Source organism: Sceloporus undulatus, chromosome 4 (assembly GCF_019175285.1).
Source record: "Sceloporus undulatus isolate JIND9_A2432 ecotype Alabama chromosome 4, SceUnd_v1.1, whole genome shotgun sequence".
In the NCBI taxonomy this organism is placed as follows: Eukaryota; Metazoa; Chordata; class Lepidosauria; order Squamata; family Phrynosomatidae; genus Sceloporus; species Sceloporus undulatus.
The window spans coordinates 170,405,232-170,417,449 of NC_056525.1; the positions used below are offsets into that span (position 1 = coordinate 170,405,232).

At 39.0% G+C, this 12,218-nt stretch overlaps 1 protein-coding gene across 1 annotated transcript; it reads left to right on the plus strand.

Annotated features, from left to right (window-relative positions):
• The first annotated feature begins 1,526 nt into the window (after positions 1-1,526).
• On the plus strand, positions 1,527-2,773 carry LOC121929100 (N-acetyllactosaminide beta-1,6-N-acetylglucosaminyl-transferase-like). Its single transcript, XM_042464418.1, has 2 exons — positions 1,527-1,535; positions 1,793-2,773. Exons 1-2 carry the CDS (start codon positions 1,527-1,529, stop codon positions 2,771-2,773), a joined length of 990 nt encoding a protein of 329 aa, XP_042320352.1.
• The last annotated feature ends 9,445 nt before the right edge of the window (positions 2,774-12,218 follow it).

Sequence of the window (12,218 nt, forward strand, 5' to 3'; positions counted from 1 at the left end):
GGCAACCCTAAGGAGAACCTATCATAGGGTTTTCTGAGGGCTGAAAATGTGTGCCTTGTCCAAGGTTGCCCAGTAGGTTTCCATGACCCAGCTGGATTCAAACCTTGGTCTGCAGAGTTGTAGTCCAAAATTCAAAGCCCTGTGTAGTCTCTGTGTTAATCCATAGCAAGGAGCCAATTCTAGAAACTTTCATCTCCACCAGCAGTAGGTCTTTTGTTAAACTAATGGGTTTTATGTGCCAATGTTAAATAAACATTCCCAAATACTTTGTGTAATGACAGAGTTGCCAAAAATTTACTACTGCTTAGGAAATCCATTCTCCCAGCACTGTCAGTCCTAGCTCCCATATACCCTGGTCTTCAGCCAGCTCCAAGGCAGTTTTAGGACTGAGCTAGGACAGGACATCCAAGCTTGGTTAGTACTTGGATGGGAGATCACCTGGAGCTATAGGCTATATTTAAGAGGAAGGAACTGCCCAAACCACTCTTTGAAATTCACGAGGCTGCCATAAGTTGACAGGTGATCTGAAATCACACACACACAATGCAGGCTTCATCTACACTGCAGAATGAATATAGTCTGACATGGCTTGATGCTATGGAACTCTGTGATTTGCAATTTTGTGAGATATTTAGCCTTCTCTGTCAGAGTTCCTGTGCCACTACAAACTACAAATCCCAGGATTCCATAGGATGGAGTCATGACCATTACAGTAGTGTCAAACTGCATTCATTCTGCAGCATGGTAAAAGCCACAATCTTTGCTAATAAGAAGCTAAATGATCCTACAAAGAATTGTTCCATGTTCATAATGGTGGATCTATTCTTTCAAAAGTTTAAAAAGTCCTGAGTTGATATACTGAGCTGAGAACACAATCATTGAGGTGGTGGTGGGGGAATATTACCTGAATTTTATGACATTTTTCCTTCTCACAAGTATTCTGTCTCCCCTAGTTTCAAATTTAAATTAATTAACATGCAGCATTTTAACTAAATGATGTTTGCAAAATCTGATGGCTTGCAAAACTGAACTCAAGTTCAGCCTGGCATGTTCTCCAGCCTCCCTTTTGTTTTTAGTCTGAAATCAATCTTGGTTCTGATCAGAAACTCTAAGATTTTTAGTCCCACAAAATAAAAAGCAAAAAAATAAAAATAAATACAAAAACATCCTTCAGATTAACTTGTCCAGTATTCTGTATGTCCACATCTTCTAGAATGTGGAACATTCTCACGATACATGTTTACACTGGAAATAATGAACCATCTATTTTTACTGGGCTTTCTAGTATTCTTGAGTTGTGTGTCTTTTCATTGTATAGAATCAAATATTTGATGTATTTGCCAGTGCTGGCAAAAGTTGCCTCAACAATTATAACATGTGGCTTTTTGAATTAGTTCATCACTCTTCCCAGATATGGGGCCAATTTTTTTTTGCCCCGACATGCATTTGGAGACCACATCTCTCTCTTTTTTAAGCCACATGTTATTGTTGTGATAGTGCTGCTGATACAAGCAAATCGTGTAAGAATGGGGACTGTATGGCCCTTCAGAAATGGACTGTAATTCCCATCATCCCTATCCATCATAGCAGAAATTAAGAATGATAAAAGAGGCAGTCCAACAGCATATGTAGAGCCATGTGTTCTCAGTATATGGAGTAGTGAGTCCTTGTCCACCAGTTCAAGATCCATGGAGTAGATGTCTGTTTGTTCCAACACTATGATTTTAGAGGCTTGTTTCTCTTTTCAAAAGCCATCATCTTGAATGCTGTGTATCTTTTGTTTCCAATTTAGAATGGGACAAAACAGCCGTTTTCAGCGATGACTGTGAATTCACAAATGTGGCGCTTTCTAGTGGTTTTTATCTTTTGCATTCTGCTTTTAATCCTATTATATACACCAAAACTCTCTGATAAAGACATTCCAGTGAAATACAAACAGACAGCATCCTCTGCCTTAGCAGAAGCTTGCAAAGCAATTGTGGAGGGAAAGAGATTTTTTGTGCAAGAAAACCTACTGAAGACATCGTTTGGGAAATCTAACTGCAGCTGTTATGTGACCCAGAGTCACTATATTACCAAACCACTCTCTGCAGAAGAAGCCACATTTCCTTTAGCTTACATTCTAACTCTGCACAAGGAGTTCGATACTTTCGAGAGGCTCTTCAGGGCTATCTACATGCCTCAAAACATTTACTGTGTCCATGTGGATAAGAAGGCCCCAAATGCATTCAAAAAGAAAGTGGCACAATTGCTGGGCTGCTTCCCCAATGCCTTCCTGGCCTCACAGTCAGAGCTGGTGGTTTATGCTGGGATATCCAGGCTTCAGGCTGACTTAAACTGCATGAAAGATCTTGTGAAGTCTGAGGTGCCCTGGAAATACCTTCTCAACACCTGCGGGCAAGATTTCCCTTTGAAAACCAACAAGGAAATCATTCAACATCTAAAAGGATACAAAGGGAAAAACATCACTCCAGGGATGTTGCCTCCACCTCATATTCTCCGTAGGACCAAATATATCCACAGAGAACAAGTGTACAGCTTCTTTGCCTTCATGCTGAGGACTTTTCTGTGGAAAACACCTCCTCCACATGATCTGATGGTCTATTTTGGCTCTGCCTACATTGCCATTTCAAGGGAATTTGTTGACTTTGTACTCAAAGACCAACGTTCCATTGACCTCCTTGAGTGGTCCAAGGATACCTACAGCCCCGATGAACATTTCTGGGTGACTCTGAACAGAATACCAGGTATGTTTTGTTTCCTCTGTGTCTGATCTGTTGTTGTTGTTGTTGTTATTCCTTAACAGTTGTTGTTATGCATTCATTATGTATGTGGTGCCCATTTCACTGCTGAAGGAGACCTATGTGGAGAAAACATAACCTCAGTCCATTCTTCTTTGGATCTTGCACTTTGTTATTGCTGCTTTATGAGACTTTATGATATCCTTCCCAATATTTATTCAGGTTATTCATTTTTATTGTGTGTAAAATATATTTCTAGTTAATCCTCCACTGTACCATCATGTAATTTTGTGCGTTGTGTGTGCTGTTTCTACCGGGAGAATAACGGAGGCAGGAATCACTTGGTGCCAGGAATTTATCATTGAAGTGCCATCAGCAGAGATAATGATATCAAATGCCATCACCATCCATGAACCCCAGGTTACTCTGCTCTCTCAGAGTTTACACACAATCCTCACATTAGCTAAAAAACGAAGAATAAATTATCCCAGGAATGATATTTCACAGTGAGCTATAAGTGACTGTACATCAACATTTATCACTATACAACTGTTTTAGTTGGTTCAAAGTCCAGCTTTTGTCTGCTGGATAACGAAACAATCATTCCTAAATGCCCTTGGATCAGCAGAACGCAAAGATAGAGTTGTATAGTAGATGTACATTAAAGTAGCCAAAATACTGTGCCAGCATAATCTAACAATGGCACAATGCTACAGTAGTTTATAACTACTCAAACAGCTTTGTAATGAAAATAAACACAAGTTAGCTATAGGCTACATTTTAGTGGAAGGAAGTAGAAAACCATCTCTAAGTATTCCTTCCCTAAGAAAACTCTTTGAAATACATGGGGTGACCATGAGTCAATAGGCAACTTGAAGACACACACACAGTCATTAGAATGCGGAATAAAGGTTGAATAACTCGCATCCAAAATACTGGAAGTGGTATGGGTTTCAGATTTTTTTGGATTTTGGAATATTTGCATATACATAATGAGATGTCTTATAGTATCACTGTCTCAGCCACCCACATGGACACTTTTTGATTTTGGAATACTGTACAGTGGTACCCCAGGATGCGAAATCACCGCCTTACGAAATTTCCGGGTTACGAAAAAAATCCATTAGAAAAAACTGTTTTGGGTTACGTTTTTTTTTCGGGTTACGAAAAATTTTTTTGGTGCTTTTCGGCGCTTTTTCACACGGAATCGCGGCTTCCAGCGCTAGCGCCTATGGCAATTTCGGCTTGCGAAAGATTTTGGGTTACGAAGGGCTCCGCGGAATGGATTACTTTTGTAACCCGGGGTACCACTGTATATTGGATTTCTCAATTCCAGACAAGGGAGACTCAACCTGTACTGTAATTACAAAACTGATTAAGAAATCTGGTTTGATAAATCTCCATGAGATTTGTCCCCCAGCACCATCTGCTGGTAATACACAGTACAGTACATCAAATGCTATCAAGCATGCTGGGGAAAAAATCTTAGGGAGTAAATTGTTAAGAGTAAATTGTTATCTTCAGTTAAGTATACCTTTTTGGACCACTACTAACTCTCAGTGCAATCCTGGGCGTGCTTGCCCAGGGTAGGTAACACTGTGTTCAATAGAGTATATTCCTTGGAGCCTCACAGCAGCTGCTGTTGTGGTTGTTATGTGCTGTCAAGTCAGCTTCACTTATAGTAGCCTTCCGAATGTTGATAGCTCAAGAGCCTGGGTATTAAAAGCCCTGATCAGGTCTTGCAAACTCAGCACTTTCTTGATTCAGCCAATCCACCTGTAGTGTGGTCTTCCTCTTTTCCTACTGCTTTCCATTTTACCAAGCATTATGTTTTTCGATGAGTTCAATGTGATCTCATGATACATCCAAAGTACAGAAGCCCCAGTTTAATCATCTTGGCTTATAGTGAGCATTGTTTTTGCAGTCTGTGGTATCTGTAGAACTCTCCTCCAAGCATCACATTATAAAAGACATTATTTTCTTCCTGTTCTCTTTCTTCACTTCCCAGAATTCACAACCATACATAGAAACTGGAAATACCGTGAGCCTGCCCCATACGCAGGCTTGTTATAAGTGGCTTCCAGTTGATGTGGAAGCCGCCAGGCGAATGGGTGACTGGTGCGTGCACCCATGGCGCGCTCCCACAGCCACATGATGAACACGAGCCCCATTATATCTAATGGGGCTCAAGCATATGCACTTTTTGCCTTACGTGGGTGTGTGTGTCGGGAACGGATCTGCCGCGTAAGGCAAGGGCAGACTATCTATGGTATGTATGATCCTGAATTTGATAATGAATGATAAATCTTTATTCTTGAAAACAGTATCTATCTACTCTTCCAAGTCTTAGGGGGGATACAGACTGGCACTTTGTGCAGACCTGTGGGCAAAGTCATGGCATAGCGTTCACACGCTCGATGCTGTGATCCCACCCCCATGGTGCCATTTTGGCATGCACCCATTTACACGGTGTATGCCATGATGATGCCACTGTGGCCCAGCACCCAAACGGCGCAGTGTGGAAAGGGTGTCATCATGGCGTACTGCCACACCTATTATGCCCCTTCCAGGATGCTGAAAAGAAGCTGCGTGTGTGTGTGTGTGTGTGTGTGTCCTCTGGAGGCTGCAGCATGTGGTTACTGTGGCCCCAATCTGGGATGAAAAAGGGCGGCAGGATGCCACCCATCTCTATAGCCCCTTAGTCTTCTTTTGATTTCTTGACTACAATCTCCATTTTGATTTATGAGTCAGCCAAGGTATAGAAAATCTTTAACTGTTTTGATGTATTGATGATCCACTTCTAAGATGTACAAATAATCTGTGGTCATTATTTTTGTTTGCTTGTATTCAGCTGCTTTTGCACTTTCTTCCTTAATTTTCCTCAGTAGTCATTCCAGGTCTTTGCTAATACTGTTGTTGTCGTGTGCATTCACGTTGTTTCTGACTTATGGTGACCCTAAGGTGGACCTATCATGGGGTTTTCTTGGCAAGGTTTGTTCAGAGGAGGTTTGCCATTGCCTTCCCCTTAAGCTGAGGGCATTTGACTTGGTGAGGGTGCCCACAAAGGGCTGGGCGATGGATTGCCCAGTGGGTTTTATGGCCAAGCGGGGAATTGAACTCCGGTCTCCAGAGTCATAATCTCTAGCACTCAAACTGTTACACCACATTGGCTCTCTTGCTAATACATTGGTGTATCAGTTGTAGATCTTAGATTATTGATGTGCCTTCCTCCAGTTTTTGTGTGTGAAGTTAACTGAAGTTAAATCTAATTTATGAATGGTCTTTCTAGATTGATGGTTTTTAAGGTAGTACTATATAGTCCATATTTTGGCTCATTCTGCTTCTGAACCAGAAATACTGAGGTGTAATTCTTACAATATTCTTAAGACATTTCTAATTTCATAGGTTGCTTCAACCATCTTTTTACATAAATTAAAGATTAACCCTTTAGTTGAAGAAGAGGAGATACATGTTAATAAAAAATGTTGTGCTACTATATCTGTTAAAATCTTTTGGTTTTAGTTCAGTAAAGTTATAGATCCATAGGCCAAAATGTAAGTAAGATCACAATTTATTTGGGGCATCATTATCATACGTGTTTTCAAAGATATAGGAAGACCATTAAAAAATCTTAAAATATTATTAAATGATCTTTTTAGATGAGTAATTAAATCATATTTTAAACTTTACCAAAATCACAAAAAGAAAAACCCTCCACCAATTTCAAGAGCCCTGTCTCCCTTCTAATTTTTAAAACTTTGCTTTAAATTAATTCTTTGTAATTGGACATTAATGTATCTTCGTTTATCATAATCAATACCATTTATTAATATATGATCTAGAATTAAGTTGGATGAATGAACTGAATCCATGAAAATCAGTGTTTTAACTAGTTCAGAACAGCAGAGGTCCTTGTAACACTTTTTGAAATTAGAATTAACATTGGATCAGTACTGAACCCTTTGAATGCATTTCATCATGGATTTATTCAATTTATTTTTAAATACGTTTGACTATAGTTTACAGTTTTTATCACTGAACTCATAATATGATATATTGGGATATACCAAGATTACTTGCACTTTGTACAAGTTGAGCATTTCTAGTTCAACTGTCCTTTGAGACAGTGCATACCAAATCTTTTTGCCATTTTTATTATGTTTTCATGTTTTTAATTAAATTATCATTTTTTGCTGTTAACTCTTTTCTAAGTCGCTTCTTTTTCTCTGATGTAATTCTTTAGCTATATGCTGATGAAACAAAACACTTTTAGTGTGTTCCAAAGAGAGGCCAAACTCAGATTATTTGTCTGAGAATAGAATATTTTTCATTAATTTTTCAACAACTTCAAGTTTAGTTATTAATAGCATATGTAATCTCCAAGTAATAGGTGTCTTCTGCTTTTGAGATGAGTGTATAGGCAACAATACTTGTGCTATAGAGTTGTTGGGGAAAAGATTTTGAGACTGAAGCATGGGTCTGAAAATACCCGAATCTCTAAAACCTGTGTATAATCTTTAACACTTGGATTTAGAAATTTCACATATCTACTAAAGGAATATCACAATTTGACAGTTCTCTGTTTTGTGTTCTCAGTTTTGTTATCTTTTCTGGTATGATTAGGTGAACTATTCAATTTCTTATCAAATATCACATTAGAGTCCACTTCTAAAATAACACCTTTCTGTAAATCCCACCATTTTAGACAGCAAATTGAACATAAGTGAAGTTGTTTGTTTAGGTTATAATAAGAGCTCATTGTAAATTCATTATCTCCTACTCTCCTTTGGATTAACATGTGTCTAGCATCCTTACCTTTTAACTCTTCCTCCACCATAAAAGACACATTTTAGTTAATAAAATGTCTACCCCACTACTTTTGTCCAATGTGCACAGAATTACTCCCCAAAAGATTTATGAGATAACACCAATGTATTTTGTTCTTGGATAGTATGTGTGTCCTATAACAAATCTTCATCCAAATTTTGTTCTGTCATCTCTCTCATAACTCTATAGAGTTTTTGAAGTGATCCTAATCCAATCATATTAAATGAATAAATTGATCTAAAAACAAATAGTAATATTTCACAATATTGTTGGTTTGGCTGTGGTGCAATTGGGACAACAGACCGTATGTGGTTGCATTGTCTGAAATTGATAGATTTTGCAAACACCTTCTGAACAAATCCTGCCAAGCAAACCCTTTAGCAGATTTACATTGGGGTCAGCACCACCAACAACAATGTAATTAAAGGGATAGCAAAATAGAGATAGTTAAAAACAATGGGCTGTTTGGTTGACAGTGCAGACTTTTTGTTTTCTTTGTTTTTCTTTTGCTTCTCTATCTGTTGGTTGAATTGATTTGTCTGTGATATATGAAATTAATTTTTTTAAAAACCCACTAGTTCTTGGCTGACCTATAGAACCACCAATATGGCAGGGAATGGGAAGAGCAAATTCTCCTCTGCTTAAGAACGTGGAGAGAGCAATTGATCCAGAAGAGGTCAGAATGCAGTTTGGGGTCTTTTTTTGAGACTGATCAGGAAAAGAGAACAAGTGACTAGCTGCTGAGGAAGGAGCTCTAAAAAAATGTTCCCTAATACTATAATTTAGTTAATTGCATTAACATTATCCCTTTTTGCATTTGAGTCCATACTTGTTTTTAATCTTGTTGTGAGGTAGATTGGGTCCTCAGTTTTGAGAAAAGGGCAAGACAGAAATCAAATCTTAAATACATAAATAATCGAGCAATTCCACATGGAGCCCAAGGGCACACAAAACATACAGTCGAGATCTTTTTTTAGTTCACTGCATTTGGAAAGGATATAAATTTTACTTCTCACATCCTGAAAAAGGATGTGTCTTTGACACATAAGCTGTGAAAATGTGCTGTTACAGAATCTATAATAAAGCTTCTGGGCATTATGTTTAAATAGCAGGCCTTTTATAGGTATGGTGTGTTCAAGTTTTCTTAACAAAGTGATTTTCCCACTACATGAAGTTTCTAATCTACAGAAGCATATCAGATAGCTCACTTTTAGACAACTTGCAGCAGCTAGAAACAGTAGCAGAGACAAGAAAGGGCACAGTGCAAATATCATTTCCCAGAGATGAAGCAATTGGTCTGATACATGTTCACTTGGTAGCTTTGATCCCTGCTGCATGAGAATAGATGGTAAGAGACCAGAACAGGGAGATGTTAGTTTTATAACTACAATTCCCAGAATAACCTAGACTTCATGACCACTGGCCAGACTGGATTCTGCCAGTTGGATTCAATTTTCCAGCTCTGCAGGAGACCTTTGGGCTCTACTATTGTTTTGGGGAGTAGCCCCCATTTAAAATGTGCTTACATTCTTGCCCTATTCATTGGTTAAAGGGCATAATGCTAGCAATGTAAAACTGGATCCACAACGAGAATCCATGTCCTGAGATCTCATTTGCTGAATAAACCTTCCTGGTGTCTGTACCTACAAGGTGAACGTCTGCAAAGAAGGATCATTTATGTATGCAGTATTAAGCAGGAAAGCTACAACATAATGAAGAAACTTGTACTATTTGGGTTCCGGATCTCATTCTCTGTAGCTGCAACTATGTTAGGAGTGGGAGTTATGTACCCCTCTAGTCATTGTTGGATTGCAAGTCCCAGCAGCCTAGCCAGCATAGCCAGTGGTAAGGAATGCTAGAAGCTGAAGTCCAGCAACACCCAGAACACTGCATGATGCCCATCCCTGAAATAACACACGAAGGCACTGTACATGAACGCACAAGGAAGAGGGCCTTTTCTGCACATGCTATTGGAGGTGGGGCTACTGCATTTGTTTGTGCTTGTATGCAGTTGTAGTTCTTTTCCATAATGGCTGAGCAGAGCTTCTGGAATGCTTGTTCCCTTCATTGTTGCTGTTTGCCATCAAGTCAGCTCTAAATTATGCCAAGTTTATGAATAAGAGACCTCTGAAAGATCTTGCTATTAAAACCATTGCTCAGGTCTTGCAAACACAGGATTATGATTTTTGTGACTGAATCTATCCATTTGTGATATGATCTTCCTTTTTTCTTACAGCCTTCAGTTTTACCAGGCAGTGAGCCAGTATGGCATAGTGGTCTGAACGCTGGACCACATAGTGGTCTGAAAACACACTGTAGAAACAATCCAGTTTGAGACCACTTTAACAGTAAAGGCCCAATGCTAGGGAATTCTGGGAACTGTCATTTTGTGAGATATTGAGCCTTCTCTGTCAGAGAGCACTGGTGCCACAACAAACTACAACCCTCTGGGTTCCCTAGAACTGTGCCCAGGCAGTTAAAGTGGGCTCAAACTGGATTATTTCCACAGTGTGTTTAGGAACTGTGACTTTGGAGACCAGGGTTTGAATCCCTGCTCAGCCATGGAAACCCACTTTGGGCGAGTCACACTATTTCAGGCTCAGAGGATGGCAATGGCAAACCACCTCTGAAGAAACTGGCCAAGAAAAACCCATGATAGGTTCACCTTAAGGTCACAATAAGTCAAAAACTATTTGAAGGCACAAAACAATAATAAAAATTGTCATTCCCAATGTGTCATCCCATCTCATGATGTTGCTGTGTGCCTTCAAGTCATTTCCATCTTATGGTAACCCTAAGGTGAACTTATCATGGGGTTTTCTTGGCAAGGTTCTTCAGAGAAGGTTTGCCATTGCCATTCTCTGTGGCCGAGAGAGTGTGACTTGCCCAAAGTCACCCAGTGGGTTTCCCTGGCCAAGTGGAAATTGAACCCTAATCTCCAGAATCACTCAGATCACTACCACACCCTGGTAGTGATACCTCCAAAGTATGAACCTCAATTCAGTCCTTTTAGCTTCTGGTGAGAGTTCAGACTTCATCTGCTCTCTCAGACATTTGTTCCCTTAGCACTGGCAAAATAAATCAGAGTAAGGACTTTAGCTTTAAAACAACACTGGGAAACTGATGATGGACCATGAACCATTCTTGAAAACTGACATCTTTTGGCAGAGAATTGGTTTTAATTTTACTTCTAACATTTCAAGTGACTACCTTGAAAAAGCACATGAATGGGACAAAATACTAAAGATAGATGCTAAAATGAAAGAATTTCTAGAGAGAAACATAAAAGAGACTGAAGAAACCAAGTCAAGAGAAACTGAATACTTTTTCCCTCAGGCTACCTGCTAGGCATTTAAAAAACAAAAGGCCATTGGAAGATGGATTGCATTTCTAATTAAGATCTAAAGATTGCATTTCAGGTGGCTTAAGATGTCTCTTTGTTAAAAATTAGGTTCAGCAAGTTTTACAACTCAAATCTGCAAGTGTCTCTTCAGAAGTAATCACTCCCTGTTCTCTCCATTTTCTGTAGCCCTTTTGTCTTTACATGACTGCTTGTGTTGTCTGGATTGATTGTTGTTCTTCAGCTAGATATATTTTTCACAAGCAGCACTAGTTTTATTTGGAGGAATAAACTGTCAAACAAGGAAAGTTAGTCCATTAGTGAGTTGGCTGATGAGGAGTAATACAACAGAGGTAGGGGGCAGCAATCGGGGGGGGGGGGGCGGCCCAAAGCAGCTCTTTGTGGACCATGTAACAGATAGGGTTGCCATAAGTCAGGACCTCCAAACCGGGACAAATGTAGGACAAATGTAGGACAAGATTTTCAAATGTAGGGCACATTTTTTTAAAAATGGAGGACATGCAAAAAAATTGATGGTTTTTTTAAAAAATGTTAATATAAATGCATGTTTCTTAGACATGCTCAAAATGGGGGAAATTTTGGCATTATTCCTAGACAGATGCCAGAAATGTACTTCCTTTTCTGGATCCATTCCAAAACACACACACCAGCACATTTGGGCATTTCACATGGCTTTACTTAACATGGCTTCTTGCATATTTCAGAGGCTTATTCCATAACCAAACCCTTTGGGTTTAACACTTAGCATGGTTTAACATGGCTATGCATATTGAACATGTCAAGGTGGTTTCACAAGAAGTAGATTTGCCATTTCAGGTTTCTTGAACCAACTGTACTTCTCAGAAGTGTCTACTTGGTCAAGGGAAAGCACAAAAAATACACTAAAACACATCTTGGAAGGTGACACTGTCTCACCTTCAGAAAGAGTGCACGCATGCCTCAGAAGCTGATTGATATCAATATCACCATCCTCATCATCATCACTATCACTGTCCAAGCAATCCAGGCTTGTTAGCATTCAAAGCACCCAAATGCATTTTGGATAGTCACACCATCTCGGCTTCAGAAAGAGTGAGTGCATGCCTCAGAAGCTGATTGATATCAATATCACCATCAATATCAATATCACCACCAGAAGGCTGGGTTGTATATATTTAATAACAAAAATAAAATAAAATAAAATAAAAAACCAAGGCTGGGTTGTATATATTTAATAACAAAAATAAAATAAAATAAAAAGCCAAGGCTGGGTTGTATATATTTAATAACAAAAATAAAATAAAATAAAA